The sequence below is a fragment of the Chiloscyllium punctatum genome, chromosome 44, assembly GCF_047496795.1.
Source record: "Chiloscyllium punctatum isolate Juve2018m chromosome 44, sChiPun1.3, whole genome shotgun sequence".
NCBI classification, from domain to species: domain Eukaryota; kingdom Metazoa; phylum Chordata; class Chondrichthyes; order Orectolobiformes; family Hemiscylliidae; genus Chiloscyllium; species Chiloscyllium punctatum.
The window spans coordinates 35514081-35530191 of NC_092782.1; the positions used below are offsets into that span (position 1 = coordinate 35514081).

Below are 16111 nucleotides of genomic sequence, written 5' to 3' on the forward strand. Positions count from 1 at the left end.
TATTGCAGTGATTCTCAATAGGAAATCTAGCTGTGTTCTACCATTGAATGTCTCTCTAAACAAGTCCTTCAAGGATGGCATCAGAAGAATGACTGGATGATCAGTGGAGAAAAGACATTCTCTAGCAAAGGCAGCATAAGAAGTGCAACTTTAGCAATCCTGTATTAATGAGTTTAAAGGGATGAAATTAGAGATCAGCTAAATCTAATAACTTATGCCATGCTCAAGAAGGCAGAGAGCACATTGTCTATTTTATCACAGCTACCTTCAGAGGAACATCAGATCAAGTGTGGGTATGTCCTTATTCAATGGATTTAAAAGGAACAGCAAAGCACATAGAACGACCACTTGGTGGAAATCGCCACTGGAAGTGCAATAGTTAGAACATTGTTTTTCTACTTTTTAAAAAGAAGGGCTGTAATGTTTAACTTTTTAACCTTGATTCATTATTTTTCTGCATTGTACCTAAGGGTCTGTATGTAATTGGCGTTGTAAGTGGCGACTTGTACACTTTTCACTGAACATAAGAACTAGGAGCAGGAGTAGGACATCTGGCCTTTTGAGCCTGCTTCGCCATTCCATTCATGGCCTCAGCTCCACTTACCCCCCACTCTCACTCTATCCCTTAATTCTTTCACTGTTCAAAAAACATCTGTCTTAGCTTTAAAAACATTTACTGTGGAAGCCTCAACTACTTCACTGGGCAGGGAATTCCATAGATTCATAGCCCTCTGAGTGAAGAATTTCCTTCTCAATTCAGTCCTAAATCTGCTCCACCTAATCTTGAGGCTATGCTGTATTGACCTAGTTTCACCTGCCAGTGGAAACATCCTCCTATCTTATCTATCCCCTTCATAATTTTATATGTTTCTATAAGGTCCCCCCTCATTCTTCTAAATTCCAATGAATATAATCCCAATCTACTCAGTCTTTCCTCATAAGCCATACCCCCTCCAGAACCAACCTAATTAACCTCCTCTGCACCCTCTCTAGTGCCAATGCATCCCTTTTCAAGTAAGGAGACCAAAACTGCATGCCATTTACAAGTTTGCTGAAGACACCACCATAGTCAGTTGAATCTCAGATGGCAACAAAACAGACTACAGACGGGAGGTGGAAGACCTGGAAAAATGGTGCATTGAGAACAACCTAGCTCTCAATGCCGGCAAAACCAAGGAACTCATTCATGACTTTTGATGGGCTGTTACTCATGCCCCCCTACACATTAACAGCACAGAGGTGGAACGAGTGGAGAATGTCAAGCTCCTGGGTCATCCACAATAAGCTTTCTTGGACTGTTCATGTGGAAACACTGGTTACAAATGTCCAACAATGTCTCTTCTTCCTCAGGCAGCTGAGAAAATTTGGCATGATGGCAAATAACCTTCGAGGAGAAAGTGAGGACTGCAGATGCTGGAGATCAGAGCTGAAAATGTGTTGCTGGAAAAGCGCAGCAGGTCAGGCAGCATCCAAGGAGCAGGAGAATCGCGCTTCGGGCATAAGCCCTTCTTCAGGATTCCTGACGAAGGGCTTATGCCCGAAACGTCGATTCTCCTGTTCCTTGATGCTGCCTGACCTGCTGCGCTTTTCCAGCAACACATTTTCAGCACTGGCAAATAACCTTGCCAACTTTTATAGGTGTGCCATCGAGAGCATTCTGTCTGGATGTATCACTACCTGGTATGGAAACTGTATCATTCAAGATTGGAGATGATTAGAGTGTGGTGAACTTGGCCCGGACAATCACAAAGGCCAACCTCCCATCTATAGAGTCTATCTACCAGGCCCGCTGTCAAGGAAAGGCCACCAGCATTCTCAAAGATCCATCCCACCCGGCAATGTTTTTCTATAACCTCTACCATCAGGGAGAAGGTACAGAAGCCTGAATACATGCACCAGCCAGTTTCGAAACAGTTTCTACCCTACTGTTGTAAGAATACTAAATGGACTCTCAAACTCTTAACATTTGCCTGTACCTGTGTTTTCGTTTTGCTGCTGTTTATTTATTATTTATTTAGCTATGCTAATTAACTCTGTGATCTGCTTGTGTTGCTTGCAAGACCAAGCTTTTCACTGTGCCTCGATACATGTGACAATAAGTTCAATTCAATTCAATACACCAGGAATGGCCTCACCAGCACCCTGTACAGCTGCAACATAACATCCCTGTATTTAAACTCAATCCATTTAGCAATGAAAGACACAATTCCATTTGCCTTCCTAATTACCCTAATTATCTGCAGACTAACCTTCTTTGATTCATGCACAAGGATACCCAGGTCCCTCTTCTTAGCAGCACACTGCAACTTTTTACCATTCAAGCAATAGTCCTTTTTACTGTTACTCCTACCAAAATGGATGACTTCACATTTATTAACATTGTATCCCATCTAACAGACCTTTGCCCACTCACTTAAAATATTTATGCTCCTCTGCAAAATTTCACTGTCCTCTGCTCACTTTGCTTTGCCACTCATCTTAATGTCATCTGCAAACTTTGACATACTGCATGTGGTCCCCAACTCCAAATCATCTATGTAAGTTGTGAATAATTGTGGTCCCAACACTGATCCCTGAGGCATACCACTTGTTACTGTTTGCCAACCAGAATAACACTCATTCATCACCACTCTTTGTTTTGTGTTAGTCAACTAATCCTGTATCCATGCTAATATTTTACCAGTAACACATACATGTTTATCTTATGCGCAGCATCTTGTCAAAGGTCTTTTGGAAATCTAGATACACCATATCGACTGAGACTTGTTTATCCTTAGCCCCAGTAGCTTGCTCAACACTTCCTCTTCCATGATAATGATACTTTCCAGGTCCTCACCTACCTTCATCTCTTTGTCAGTTACTGGCATGCTATTCATGTCCTCCACTGTGAAGACTGAACAAAATACCAATTCGATGCCTCAGCCAATTCATCATCTCCCATGACTAAATGCCCCTTCTCATCCTCTAAAGGACCAATGTTTACTTTTATCACTTTTCTTCATTTTCTATATTTATAGAAACCTTTGCTATCTGTTATTATATTCTATGTTAGTTTTTCCTCATGTTCTATCTTACTTTTCTTTATAGCTCTTTTTGTGGCTTTCTGTTGATCTTTAAAGTTTTCCCAATCTTCTAGTTTCCTGCTGTTATTGGCCACTCTGTATGCCTTCTCTTTCAACTTGATAGCCTCCCTCATGGCAGATTACCCACATTTCTTACGGTCATTTCTTTTCACTGGCATATACTTATGCTGAGCACTTTGAAAAATTGGGTTGAAAGTCCTGCACTGCTCATTAACTGTCCCACCATAACATCTTTGTTTCCCCTCTACTTTAGCCAAGTCCTCCCTCATCCTATTGTAGTCTCCCTTGTTTAAGCATAGGACTCTGATATTGGATTTTATCTTCACATTCTCCATCTGTATTCTAAATTCAACCATACCATGATCACTTCTTCCAAGAGGATCCATAATTATGAAATCTTTAATTATTCCTGTCTCATTACCCAGAACCAGATCTGGAATAGCTTGCTCCCTGGTCGGTTCCATTACATACTGTTCAGGAAAACTATCCGCGGATACACGCAACGAACTCCTCCTCAAAGCTACCCTGACCATCATGGTTTGACTAATTGACATGTAGATTAAAATCCCCCATGATAATTGCCATACCACTTTTACAGGCAGTAGTTATTTCAGAGCTACTGGGCTCATGTAAATACATGTGACAGTAAACCCAATTTTCAATTCTAATTCTAAACATTTGATGGTACACAGTGTGGTTATTTGTGGGATGATATGGGCAATAATGTTAGTGAAGATAATGTTGATAAACCATATGATATTGCACTTCTTGAATCGATTTGGGAAAAGTTATTTCATTCTGATGATGAAGAAGATAGTGAATCTTAGGTACTTTAATATAAACTCAATGCTTGTTCTGTTGCTAAATTGAATTCATTTCTGCAGAGAAAACCTGAGTAAAATTGCATACATTAATAGGTGTGATGTTTGGTTTTGATGAATTTGATAAATTTAATAAACTTGACGTTCATCAGTGAACTTACGGAAATTAATGTCTGCCTCTATTATTTACTTATAAGTGATATAAAGTAATGACAACTCTTCCAACTTCTTTGTCCTACTTTTGGGTGTTGGATTGATGGGGACAGTCTCCAACATAGCAGTTATAACAGTAAGGTAATGGGATAGGATGGAATTCAGCCTCTTCAAAAGTGTTACTTGTCTTAAAGTTGACTCTCTACCTATTGACTGAATGTTTAGTCTTAGAAACTCAACTTGTCCATAACTATATGAGGCAAGTACATTATTAGTGAAGTACTAAAGGGGTACAGCATTGCTATTTTCCAATGCAAATTGCCATTAAAGAACCCATTGCAATATTTGAGAAAGAGCATGAGTGTTCTTAACTGGCTATTTGCATTGCTCCTATTTCTGGGACCTTGTGTGTACAAGTTAGCTACTGCAGCTGCTAATTTACCAATAATATCTAAACTTTAAAAATAATTTAGTTGCTTGTAAATGTGGAATCATCTGTGTTTTGCAGCTCACTTATGATTTGATGTTATTGATGCCAACATGAATAAAAAGCTACATTTTGGCTCATTGTAGAATTACACAATACAAAAGGAAGCCATTTAGCCAACTGTGGCTTGTAATAGTTCTTTGAAAATTCTGTCTAATTGATCCCGCTTAGAGCTATTTCTCCATTGTTATATTACATTACAGCAACTGCCCCAGCTGTGCTTATGCACTGGCCACAAACCTTGGCAGAACACTATGCTTGTGATATGCTGTTAAAGAATAAAATAATACATCCCTGAAAGCCTGCAGCAGCTACACTAAAATATATTTCTGTATGGTTTCTCACATTGTGAAGTTAGTGGTGCATCACTGATTTGTTCTACTCTCTCAGGTACATTCAGGGAGCTGCTTCACCCAAGGACATGCTCATTCTTGTAGATGTGTAAGTACTGCTCAGGTCTTTAGAACATTGTAACTGTTATTTTCTGAGTTAAGAGTGAAACATTTACCATTTTTCTTGTTTTCTTTTCTACTGAAAAGGAGCGGAAGTGTTAGTGGGCTAACATTGAAGCTAATTCGGACATCAGTCTCTGAGATGTTGGAAACACTATCTGATGATGACTATGTGAATGTGGTATCTGTGAGTATTGTAACCATAACTCATTATCCATATGAAGTCCAGCAGTGTTTTATCAGTGACATTGTACTTTATAGGTACAAAGGCTGTTCCACTTGTCCATGCTCCCAGTGTACTCAAAGGGTTTGTGTGTCAGAGATATAGCTTAAAGCTATCACCCTGATCATCCAAACATGTCTGAGCTGGTGTGGCTCCTGCTGTGAATGCACAATTACACCACCTGTATGTCCGTTATTATACAGCACTTCAACAAAATGTGGGATCCATGAGAATAGGTGATATGCAGATGCTGGAAAGAATACGTTTGATGGGATAAATGTTTTTTTTAATTATTACAAACTGAAGTTTTTAAACTGAACAGATTAGTCAGTACAGTATTAGAAATGCACATCAATAACTGATGCCAAATTGTGCTCTGTGGAATATCTTATTCGTATTCAGTGTGTGCATCAGCTATCAGCCCAGATTGGTTGTCTGGATTAAATAAGACATGGCTTTTAGGAGTAAAGTTTTGTGCTTTTTCAGACTAGTTTGAATCAAACTGGTGGTTTCAAATTAAATTTTTGAGTGTCCTAGTTAATAAAAATGAGGATGGGTCTTTCAAACCACCTCGGGGTTTGGTTGCTAGAAGGAGAATCACATGCCTTAATTCAATTTGAGTGTCAGCATTTGTCTGGGGTGATGTTTTGGGCCTGTAATCCAGCTCTGCTTCATCATTCATTTTATTGAAGATGATGATGGTCATCATTACTATCAGAGTTTATACAATTACATGTGTTTCTAACATAGGCAAAGGTTACAAATATAAGTCTTCTTTAGAGTATGTTGTTTTCATTCCATGACATTGTCTAAGTTGAATGCTTTCAGTGTAATTTCCATAATGGTTTTTTTTTGTTAAGCAATTTATGACTTTTTCTTTGAATATCTATTTTTAGCTAAACTAAACCATAGGTTCCCACAAGGAGAGAAGTGTAAATGTGGAACAGTAAAAAATGGTGTACAGTTATTTTATTTTGTTCCTGTGAGTGGATGGAAGGTTATATTTTAATGATTGCTGTCATTTGGTGTCTGAAAACTTCAAGTCTGCTTCTCCCATACTATGCCATTCTTTTGACTTTGCCAGATCAGAATCTGTTAGAGGCCAGATTATAGTATCTGCTCTCGCCCCAAAGTATCTCCTTTTTAAGAGGTGCAGTTATTTGACCTGCTTGGACATGTGATCACAGATCCCTAGGGCAGGCGGGACCTGAACCCAGACCTTCCACCCTTGAAACATAACCACTGCACACATCCAAAGGGCCCTTTTAAGAAAGAGGTGTAGTTATTTTAATTAACCTGTTTATGATGTTATGACACACCTTTGGTGAATGTGTGACTTAAACCCTTAGAACTCAGTTCTGAAGGAAGGTCACAAGTCCCAAAACATTTTAACACCTGTTTTCTCTCCACAGCTGCTGCTAGACCTGCTGAGTTTCTCCAGTGACTTCTGTTCTTGTTTCAGACTTCCACCATCCACAGTTTTTTTTTTGGCTTATTATAAAGCTACTTTGGGTTTTCTTGTGACAGCAATCAGTTAGAATGGAAGAACTTGCATTCATTTTTCACATTCTCAGGAAAAGTTCAAAAATACTTCAATTCAACAAAATGCCTTTTGAAGGGTATTCATGGGAATGTGAGGGCATGCACAGTCAATTTTGATTCTCCTAGTCCCCACAAACAACAACTGGTCAGGTAACCTATTTCTCCTCTTATTGGCTTTTTATTTTCTTCATTCATGATGTGGGTTCAGTGGGTTTAATTGTGCAGAGGGTAGTTAAGAGTCAACTACACTGCTGTTGGTCTGGAAACATCAGGTTGTTAAGGATGGCAGTTTCCTTCCTTAAAGGACATTAGTGAACTAGATGGGTTTTTCCTGACAATCGACATCATTAAATGTTTAATTCCAGATTCTTATTGAATTCAAATTCCACCATCTGCCATGGTAAGATTTGAGCCCCTATCCCCAGAATATTACCTGGGTCTCTCGATTAACAGTCCAGCAGTAATATCACTAGTTCATCACCTCCACTCATCGCTGGATGATGAATGTTGGCTAGGGGAACTCCTTGCTGCTGCTTTCAATAATTCTATGGAATCTTTTACATTCACTGAGAGAATAGACAACTCCTTGGCTTAACATCTCCTTTGAAAGACAGTACCTCTGACAGTGTCAGTTTAGATAATCTGCTCAAGTCTCTGAACTGGGAATTGAATCTACAACTTTCTGACTTAGAAGCAAAAATGCTGCCATGAAGAAAAAACATCAATGAATCACCGCGAATTGATGAATTAATTGACTGCTGGACTCCATTGGAACACTAAGTTTGTAGACAGGTGGGCAGCAGCAAGTTAATAAATTAATACAGCAGTTATTGTAGCAGTGAATTAAAAAAAGAGCAGAGGGCACCTGATAATCAATTAATAGAACAACAGATGCAAACAAATTAATTGAGAAGCAGGCTACAGTGATTTAATAAATGCATGGACCAGGAACACACCAATGAATCAATAAATTAATGGAGCGTGGCGTATTAGCAGATAATTATGACCATGTAAATTAATGAAGAACTAAGCACCAACATATTGGTGAATGATAGAAAGGTGAGTATTCCAACCAATTGATGAATGGAGCTGTATGCACATCTCACATGCTGCCACAATCTGCAAAAGTACTCATATGTAATTGGAATAAGTTTAGAACTTTTCTGGATTTATAATGAGGCAGTCAGAATTTAGGTGGAAGCTTAATATTAAGGAGTTAATTGAAGACAATTTCGGAGAGTAAATTTACTCAAGTTATCATGAAAGACTTTTATCTTTTTTAACTTATGCTTTCTGAAGTCCACCAAACTCCACAGGAGCATCAAGTGATAAGTGAGATACATAATAAAGATAGGGAATCAGCAGAATTACTTGGAAATCCAAGATGAACATAGTAATAGGAGTAGGCCATTCAGCCCCTTGAGCCTGCTCTGCCATTCAATAAGATCATGGCTGATCTGTGGCCTGACTCCATATACCTGTCTTGTGCCTATAAGTCGTCTTACCCTTGTTTAATAAAACCTGGTCTGCCTCAGATTTAAATTTAACTATTGAATGAGCATTAACCACCATTTGAGGAACAGATTTCAAAGTCTCCACTATCTGCCACAGCTTTGCTCATTCACTTAATCTATCAAACTCATGTTGTAATTTTATGCTGTGTCGACACTATCTATAAGGTTGCCCATTTGAGAAAATTGTTGTAAAAATTCTAGGTTGTTCTTGACGTCTTGCTTCTTGCCCTCAGGCTTTTTGAATCCTCGCTGCTTTATTTACATTTAAATATATATTGAAATTGGATCACACTGAGGAAATCACTCCAGAGAGATCAAAACGAGACTCCTTGACTTAGTTTGGAGAGAAAACAAGCCTCCAATCTAAAGCTGGGAATTAGAAATCTTGTTGGGCTCTGTGTTGTCAACTTTTTTTCCATATCCCATCTAAAGCAAATTTGGTTTTGCTTTTACGTTAATCTCGGGGTCAGTCCTCTGCCTATTTAGTTCTGATATTAGTTCATTCTTCAGATATGGATGATGCAGGTAATGCGTTTATTCCCTTGATTCCTGAGGACATTGAGATGTGCCTCTGGATTCACTGGTCGGTGAGAGTGAGTAAGGCTGTCCGATTCCTTTCCCTGAATGACATAAGTTATTAATACTTAAATCCAAAGTTGTATATTTACATATTGACAGTTCTGCTTTTATTTGTTGTAAGATACCACCGTGCACTAGCCAACATGTGAATACACAATTTTGGATTTAAGTTCCAGTTGCAGTAAGCAACTATTTCATTCAATACACTGATGGACTGAAGACCAAACTTGATTGAATATTATTCTTGTTCTCTTCTCTGTAATTGTAGGCATGTTACAATCATGGCACAGAAAGCAGTGATTGTGATATCTTTTAAATATACATTTTAATATAAAATTATTTTAATTAGAGCTTAACTTTTTTGAAAAAAAATTGAATTTAGATTTCATTCATAACGATTGACTTTCACTGAAATAACTGACCGCATGAGGCAGGTTTATTGAATTATCTCATAGTAAAAAATCCCCTAGAATCACAAACATGGTCCAAGTTAGCATTCAGTTTGAGAGTGAGCTTGGGTCAGAAGCAGCTGTTTTAAACTGAGGAAGTTAAGGAGAACATTCATTTCAAGGAAAAAGCATATAATGAGGCAAAAGTCAGTGATAGTCCTCGAAGACTGAGATAAATTCAGAATCCAGCAAAAGAAGACTAACAATGTACTAAAGACAGAGAACATAAACTGTGACACCAAACTTACAAGGGTCATAAAACCTTACAATGAGAGCTTCTATAAAAGGAAGAGAGAAAGTAAAGAGAACATAGGCCCTTTAGAAAATAAATCTGAGGAAAGAGAGAAAAACAGGTAACTCTAGGCTAGTTAGATTAACTCATATCATTGGGAAAATGTTAGATTCTGTTATAAGTAAAAGGAAACTAGCAGGTGTAATATATTCAGATTTCGAGAGGGCATTTGATAAAGTATTACAGGGTTAGGTTGATAAGATGACAGTCCAGTGTTTTGGTGCAGTATATGAGCAAGGATGGAGGCTTGACTAATTAATAGAATACAGAGCATTGGGTAAAGGGGGCATTTTCAGAATAGCAACTCCTATCTATTGGAGTACCACATGGATTTATGCAGGGGTCACTGTTTTATTTGCAACGTATACTAATGAGTTGGAAGAAGGAGGTGTATGTACTGTTAGCACGGATGAAATGATCTCAGTCCGAGCCCAGAGTGCGGTTCGACAATCGGTAATTTATTAAAGTGTTTAACGCCGGTGGAGACCAACCGAGGTCCGAATCTCGATCGCTCTCCCGTTCCCCGCGCGATGTTACAAGTTATATTCTTCATGAGTCAGGATGTAGGAGATTGGGTATGAATTAGTGTGAATGGTGGCAATCACGGCTGGAGTATGTGTGAATGTCAAGCTTCCTGCCATCCTCGGAAAGCCAGCAGCATACACAAAAGGTGTGCTGTTTATCTTTACGTAAATGGGTCCGGGTGCTATCTGCTTGTCTCTCCGTGAGGGCTGGAGGCTAGCACCCCCCTTTGTTACTTCCAAAGTGTCTGTTAGATTCATCCTGTTTGTTTGGTGTTTGCCTTTTGTGTAAGACTGTTTTGCATGATCAGGTTATGGGTGTGTGTCAGTTGGAACCTTGACGAGATTATAAGGTGGGTTTCGATCTGTGAGTCATGACCATTGTCTGGAGTCCTGACTAGTGTCTGGTCCGGTGTGTATTCGGATCTGTCTTTTGGGCCCCCTTCTCCCGATCACGTGGTCGGGCTGGCAGCTGCTGTTTTAGAATGAATACTGTTTGCTTTAAAATGGATACTGCTGGCTCTCCCGATGTGGGCCTTGCTCCATGGTAAACAGGGGCGGTTTATCACCCCCCTTCAGTACTGAAGCCAGGTTTGTGCAGGACAGTGGTGAGAATGACACAAAGTGTGCGGAAAGATATGGACAGCTTAAGATAGTAGGCAAAATCTTGGCAGGTGAAATATAATATGGGAAAATTAGTGATTATGCACTTTGGCAGGAAGAGTAGAAGAGTTGAATATTGTTAACTGCAGAAAATCTGTAGAAAGCTGCAGCACAAAGAGAAATTTGGGACTCCTCATGCATAAAACACAAAAGGGTACCATCCAAGTTCAGCAAGCAGTAGGGAAGGCAAATTGAATGTTAACCTTTTAATATAAACGGAATGTGATATAAAAATGGGGAGTACTTGCTCAAACTATACAGAGTATTTGAGAGACCACACCTAGAATACTATGAACAGTCTTGGTCTCCATATCTACAGAAGGATATGCTGGCATTGGAGGATGTCCAAAGAAGATTCACTAGATTGATCCTGAGTATGAAGGGGTTATTTTATGAAGAAACATTGAGTAGGTTGGGTCTGTACTTAGTGAAATTTAGTAGAATGAGAAGACGACCCTATTGAACCATAAGATTATTAGAGGCTTGACAGGGTAGATGTGAAGATGTTGTTTCCCTTTGTGGGAGAGTCCAGGACTTGAGGGCATAATCTCAGATTAAGTGGTCACCCATTTCAGACAAAGATGAGGAGGAACGTCTTCTCGGAGTGTAGTGAATCTGTGGAATTATTCATCGTAAAGGGCTGCAAAGTCTTGTTTGTTATTATTTAGGCCTGAGATAGATTTTTAATCAGGAAGGGAATTGAGGGTTATGGGAATGAGGCAGGAAAGTAAAGTTGGGGATGATCAGATTCACTATGATCTCATTGAATGGTGAAGCAGGTTAAGTGGGCTGAATGGCCTACTTCTGCTCCAATGTCTGATGGTCTTATAGTACAGATGATTTACACTGTTTTCTAGTTTATTACCCAGTACTATAATCTCTTACTCCCTAATTGCAGTGTTTCTTCCATTTGTCTTCCCTTCTGTAGAATGCAAAGATAAAGAAGCCAAACATTACACCACAGTACACGCTCTTCGGCCCTCGATGGTTCCACTGGTCGGCGCAACAATCTGAAGCCCATCTATTGTATGCTATCCCATTTTCATCCATATATCTATCCAATGACCATTTAAATGCCCTTAAAGTTGGCAAGTCTACTACTGTTGCAGGCAGTGTGTTCCACACCCCTACTACTCTCTACCCCTACTACCTCTGACATCTGTCCTATATCTATCACCCCTCAATTTAAAGCTATGTCCCCTCGTGCTAGCCATTATCATCCAAGGAAAAAGGCTCTCACTGTCCACCCTATCTAACCCTCTGATTATCTTGTATGTCTCAATTAAGTCACCTCTCAACCTTCTCTCTAACGAAAACAATCTCACGTCCCTCAGCCTTTTCTCATAAGACCTTCCCTCCATACCAAGCAACATCCTGGTAAATCTCCTCTGAACCCTCTCCAAAGTTGTTGTCAATTCGGTACCTTGCCATTTAGCCATACATAACTGACTGGATACAATGAGTGTTAACAGGTTGCTTGACCAAAAATATTGGTCTGAGCCTGATACTATCTTCATTTATTTCTACATGGTTCATTTCCAGCAAGAATCAATGGAAAGCTTGGGCAACTATCTGTGTGGAGTTTATACATTCTCCCTGTGTCTGCATGGGTTTCCTTTGGGTACTCTGGTTTCCTCCTACAATCCAAAGATGTGCAGGTCAGGTGAATTGGCCATGCTAAATTGCCCATAGTGCATAAGTCAGGTGTAACATAGGGTAGGGGAATGGGTCCGGGTGGGTTACTCTTTGGAGGGTTGGTGTAGACTTACTGGGTCGAAGGGCCCGTTTTCATTCTGTCGGAATCTAAAAAGAAAACAGGAGATTCTTGCTAGGTTATTTTAGTCAAGATCAACTGGACCACCTGACTCAACTGGATTAAAATAATACATTAGTCAAAAGTAAACTTATTTCCCAACGTGTGATAAGAATAAAGAACTTACAAATAAGCATGAATGCATTTAAAGAAAACAAGGTAAGTCCATAAGGGAAGAAGGGATGGAAGGATATAATGATAGGTTTCATGAAAAAGTGTGGGAAGAGGCTTATGATATAGACAACTTGGATCAAATAGCCTGTTTCTATGCTGCAAGCTTTATGGAATCTGATATAATAAATATATTGAAACAACAGAAGTTGATGTTGCAGTTATAGAAACACATCTAACCATTGTTGTGCCCACATCATTAGTTTATCTCAGCTGTCTAAACAAAAAAAACCTGTAAATTTGTGCTTCCAAAGTGAAGATGGTAATGTCACAAAAAAAATTGAAGCACATTTCTCTTTTTTTTAGATTTGTTATAAGGTGAAATGTACACAACAAATACTTTGCCCTGTTCTGGTCCAATTTAACCCCAGCAAGAAAGCATCAGAATGAGATTTTTTTCTCCCGTGCCTATAAAACCAAACAAGGTAACCAAATTAATGGCTCCAATGGGTTACACAACACCAACTCATCTATAAACAAGAGTAAGATGCATTTTTCCACAGCTAAGCATTACCTTTTATTACAGGTCACAGAACACTATTGACAGTATAGTGGCATTGATTTGCCTGGCTATCGTGGTGTCTCATTAGGTGTGGCAGAAAGATTCAGAAAACCTATAGAGGGAAGGAGGTATTGTGGCAATTCAGTGATTCAATATACCTAAAGCGTGATAAATAAAACCTGAAGGAACTGCAGTTACTGGTAAATCAGAAACAAAAACTGAAATTGCTGGAAAAACTCAGCAGGTCTGGCAGCAACTGTGAAAATAAATCAACGTTAACATTTTGGGTCCACTGACCCTTCCTCAGACCAGAAACATTAACTCTGATTTCTCTTCACAGAAGCTGCCTGACTTGCACAGCTTTTTCAACAATTTCTGTTTTTATACCTAAAATGTACATTGTGGTTTTTTTTTTGGAAAATTATGTGACCTGTAATTCTCCTTTGGAAATATAAGCAAACTATCCAGATTTAGCTTTGCATTTCGCCTATCCGCAGATGTCTTTATGGACATGGCAAGGCATGCTAAAGAGTTTGAGGGTTCATCAAGAAGTTCAGCTGGACTTAGCTATGGTGGTTGAAAATAATGATGTTGGATTTAGTCTGCAGTTTCGGCTTCAGAAAGAGACTCAAGGGACTGACTGCTATCAATGCTGTAAGCTCTGAATGAAATGAGGCTATTGGCAAATTGCTGGTTCTCTAATGAGATAAAGTGACTGATACGTTCTGGCCTTTCTACTCCTTATTCTATACATCATTGGGAATGCAATAATTTGTTTCTGTCTAGTTTTGCGATCTTACCAGCTTAATGGGATTTCTTGCCTGAGCCATATGTTGTTATGTTATCTTGTTCTCTGAGACAAAATTGTAAATTGTGTTCCACAGTAGTTAACTGTGAAAATGATGCCTGCAGTCATGGTACACGAGTAACTGTTTCAGGAATGATATTTCATTATTTTATTTTAAACATTCATCGTCTCGTCTCACTGCATCACTATAATCAGTCCTGTGAAATTCCATGCTAAACTCACTTGCCAATATGATATAAGATGAACAATTATAGTCAGCATTGACAATACAGTCGAAGAATGTGGTGCTGGAAAAGCACAGCCAGTCAGGCAGTATCCGAGGTGTAGGAGAATCAACGGTTCGAGCATAAGCCCTTCATCAGGAATCTTCCTTCCCACCATCTGCTTCACCCTCCCCTCTGACCTATCAAAATCACACTTCACCTCCATCTACCCCTAGTGCCTTCCCAGCTATCATCCCAACAGCTCCACCCTTCTATTTATCCCTCAGCCCCCATGTCCCATCCCCCAATTCCAGATAACACTGTGCCATGAAAGTTGGTAAGAACCAATAAACTGTCTGTAAAATGAACACTATGTAGTATTCAAGAGAAAGAATACCATCCATTGAAGTGATCTCAAGTGTGTAATCTAATCTCAGGCTTTGAGAACAACTGGAAAGAACTGATGATTTATGAGATGTGAAGGACACAAGTTAGTTCATTGTTTTAAGTGTCGACTACAGATTGTGTGTGTCAAACATTTTCAAGAAAGTTCATGTTGTGTGACATTTACCACTGTGCTAAATGTGATGGATTTGGAACATGCAGCAAGGTGATGGTGACAGGTCGGAGGGGTGGGTGGAGCGGATAGATGGGAAGGAAGATGCATAGGTAGGACAGTTCATGAGAGCAGTGCTGAGTTGGAGGGTTGAATCTGTGAAGAGGTGGGGGGGGGGAAGAGAAAGAGGGGAGTTGGCGAAACTGGTGAAATCGATGTTGATGCCATGTGGTTGGAGGGTCCCAAGGCGGAAGATGAGGTGTTCTTCCTCCATGAGTCAGGTAGTTTGGTTTGGCAATGGAGGAGGCCCAGGACATGCATGTCCATGGCGGAATGGGAGGGGAAATTGAAGTGGTCAGAGGCAGGGCGATGGTTTGTTTGATGTGTGTTCCCCAAAGATGTTTCCTGAAATATTCCGTGAGTTGGCGTCCTGTCTCCCCAATGTAGAGGAGACCACATCAAGACAATGGAAACAGTAAATAAGGTGCTTGGATGTACAAGAAAATCTCTGCTAGATGTGGAAGGATTCTTTGGGTCCTTGGATGGAGGTGAGGGGGAAGGTGTGGGGCACGGGTTTTACACCCCTTGTGGCAGCAAGGAAAGATACTGAGAGTAAAGGGTAGTTTGGTGGGTGGGGGGCCGTGGACCTAACGAGTGAGTCACGGAGGGAATTGTCTCTGCGGAACACAGAAAAAGGTGGGGAGGGAAATACATTTCTGGTGGTGGGGTCTGAAATGACAGAGAATGATGATTTGGATCTGGAGATTAGTGGGGTGGAAGGTGAGGACCAGGAGGGTTTTATCCTTGTTGTTGGGTGGGGTTCAAGGGCAGAAGTATGGGAAGTAGGTGAGATGCACTGGAGGGCATTGTTGACCATGTAGGAGGGGAAATTGCGGTCTTTGAAATAGGAGGCCATCTGGGATGTCTTGGAGTGGAATTGCTCCTCGTGGGAGCAGATGCAGTGGAGTAATTGGGAGTAAGGAATAGTACTTTTACAGGATAAGGGGTGGGAGGAGGTGTAGTCCAGGTAGCTGTGAAGCTGGTGTGTTTGAAGTAGATGTCCGTGTTGAGTTGGTTCCTGGAGTTGGAGATGGAGAATTCCAAGAAGGGAAGGGAGGTGTCTGAGATGGTCCAGGTGAACTTGAGGTCATGGTAGAAGGTGTTCATGAAGTTGATGAACTGTTCGATCTCCTCATGGGAGCACAAGGTGGTGCCAATACAGTCAATATAGCAGAGGAAAAGGTGGGCAATGGTGCCAGTGTAACTGTGGAAGATGGAC

General features: G+C 40.1%; 1 protein-coding gene across 7 annotated transcripts in view; it reads left to right on the forward strand.

The window, feature by feature from the left end:
- LOC140466870 (voltage-dependent calcium channel subunit alpha-2/delta-1) overlaps window positions 1-16111 on the forward strand; it is a 662544-nt gene that overhangs the window by 444641 nt on the left and 201792 nt on the right. For all 7 annotated transcript variants that reach the window (XM_072562612.1, XM_072562611.1, XM_072562615.1 and 4 more), the window contains 2 exons: window positions 4935-4985; window positions 5084-5183. In XM_072562612.1, the coding sequence (XP_072418713.1) occupies window positions 4935-4985; window positions 5084-5183 (151 nt within the window). The remainder of the gene's footprint in view (window positions 1-4934; window positions 4986-5083; window positions 5184-16111) is intronic.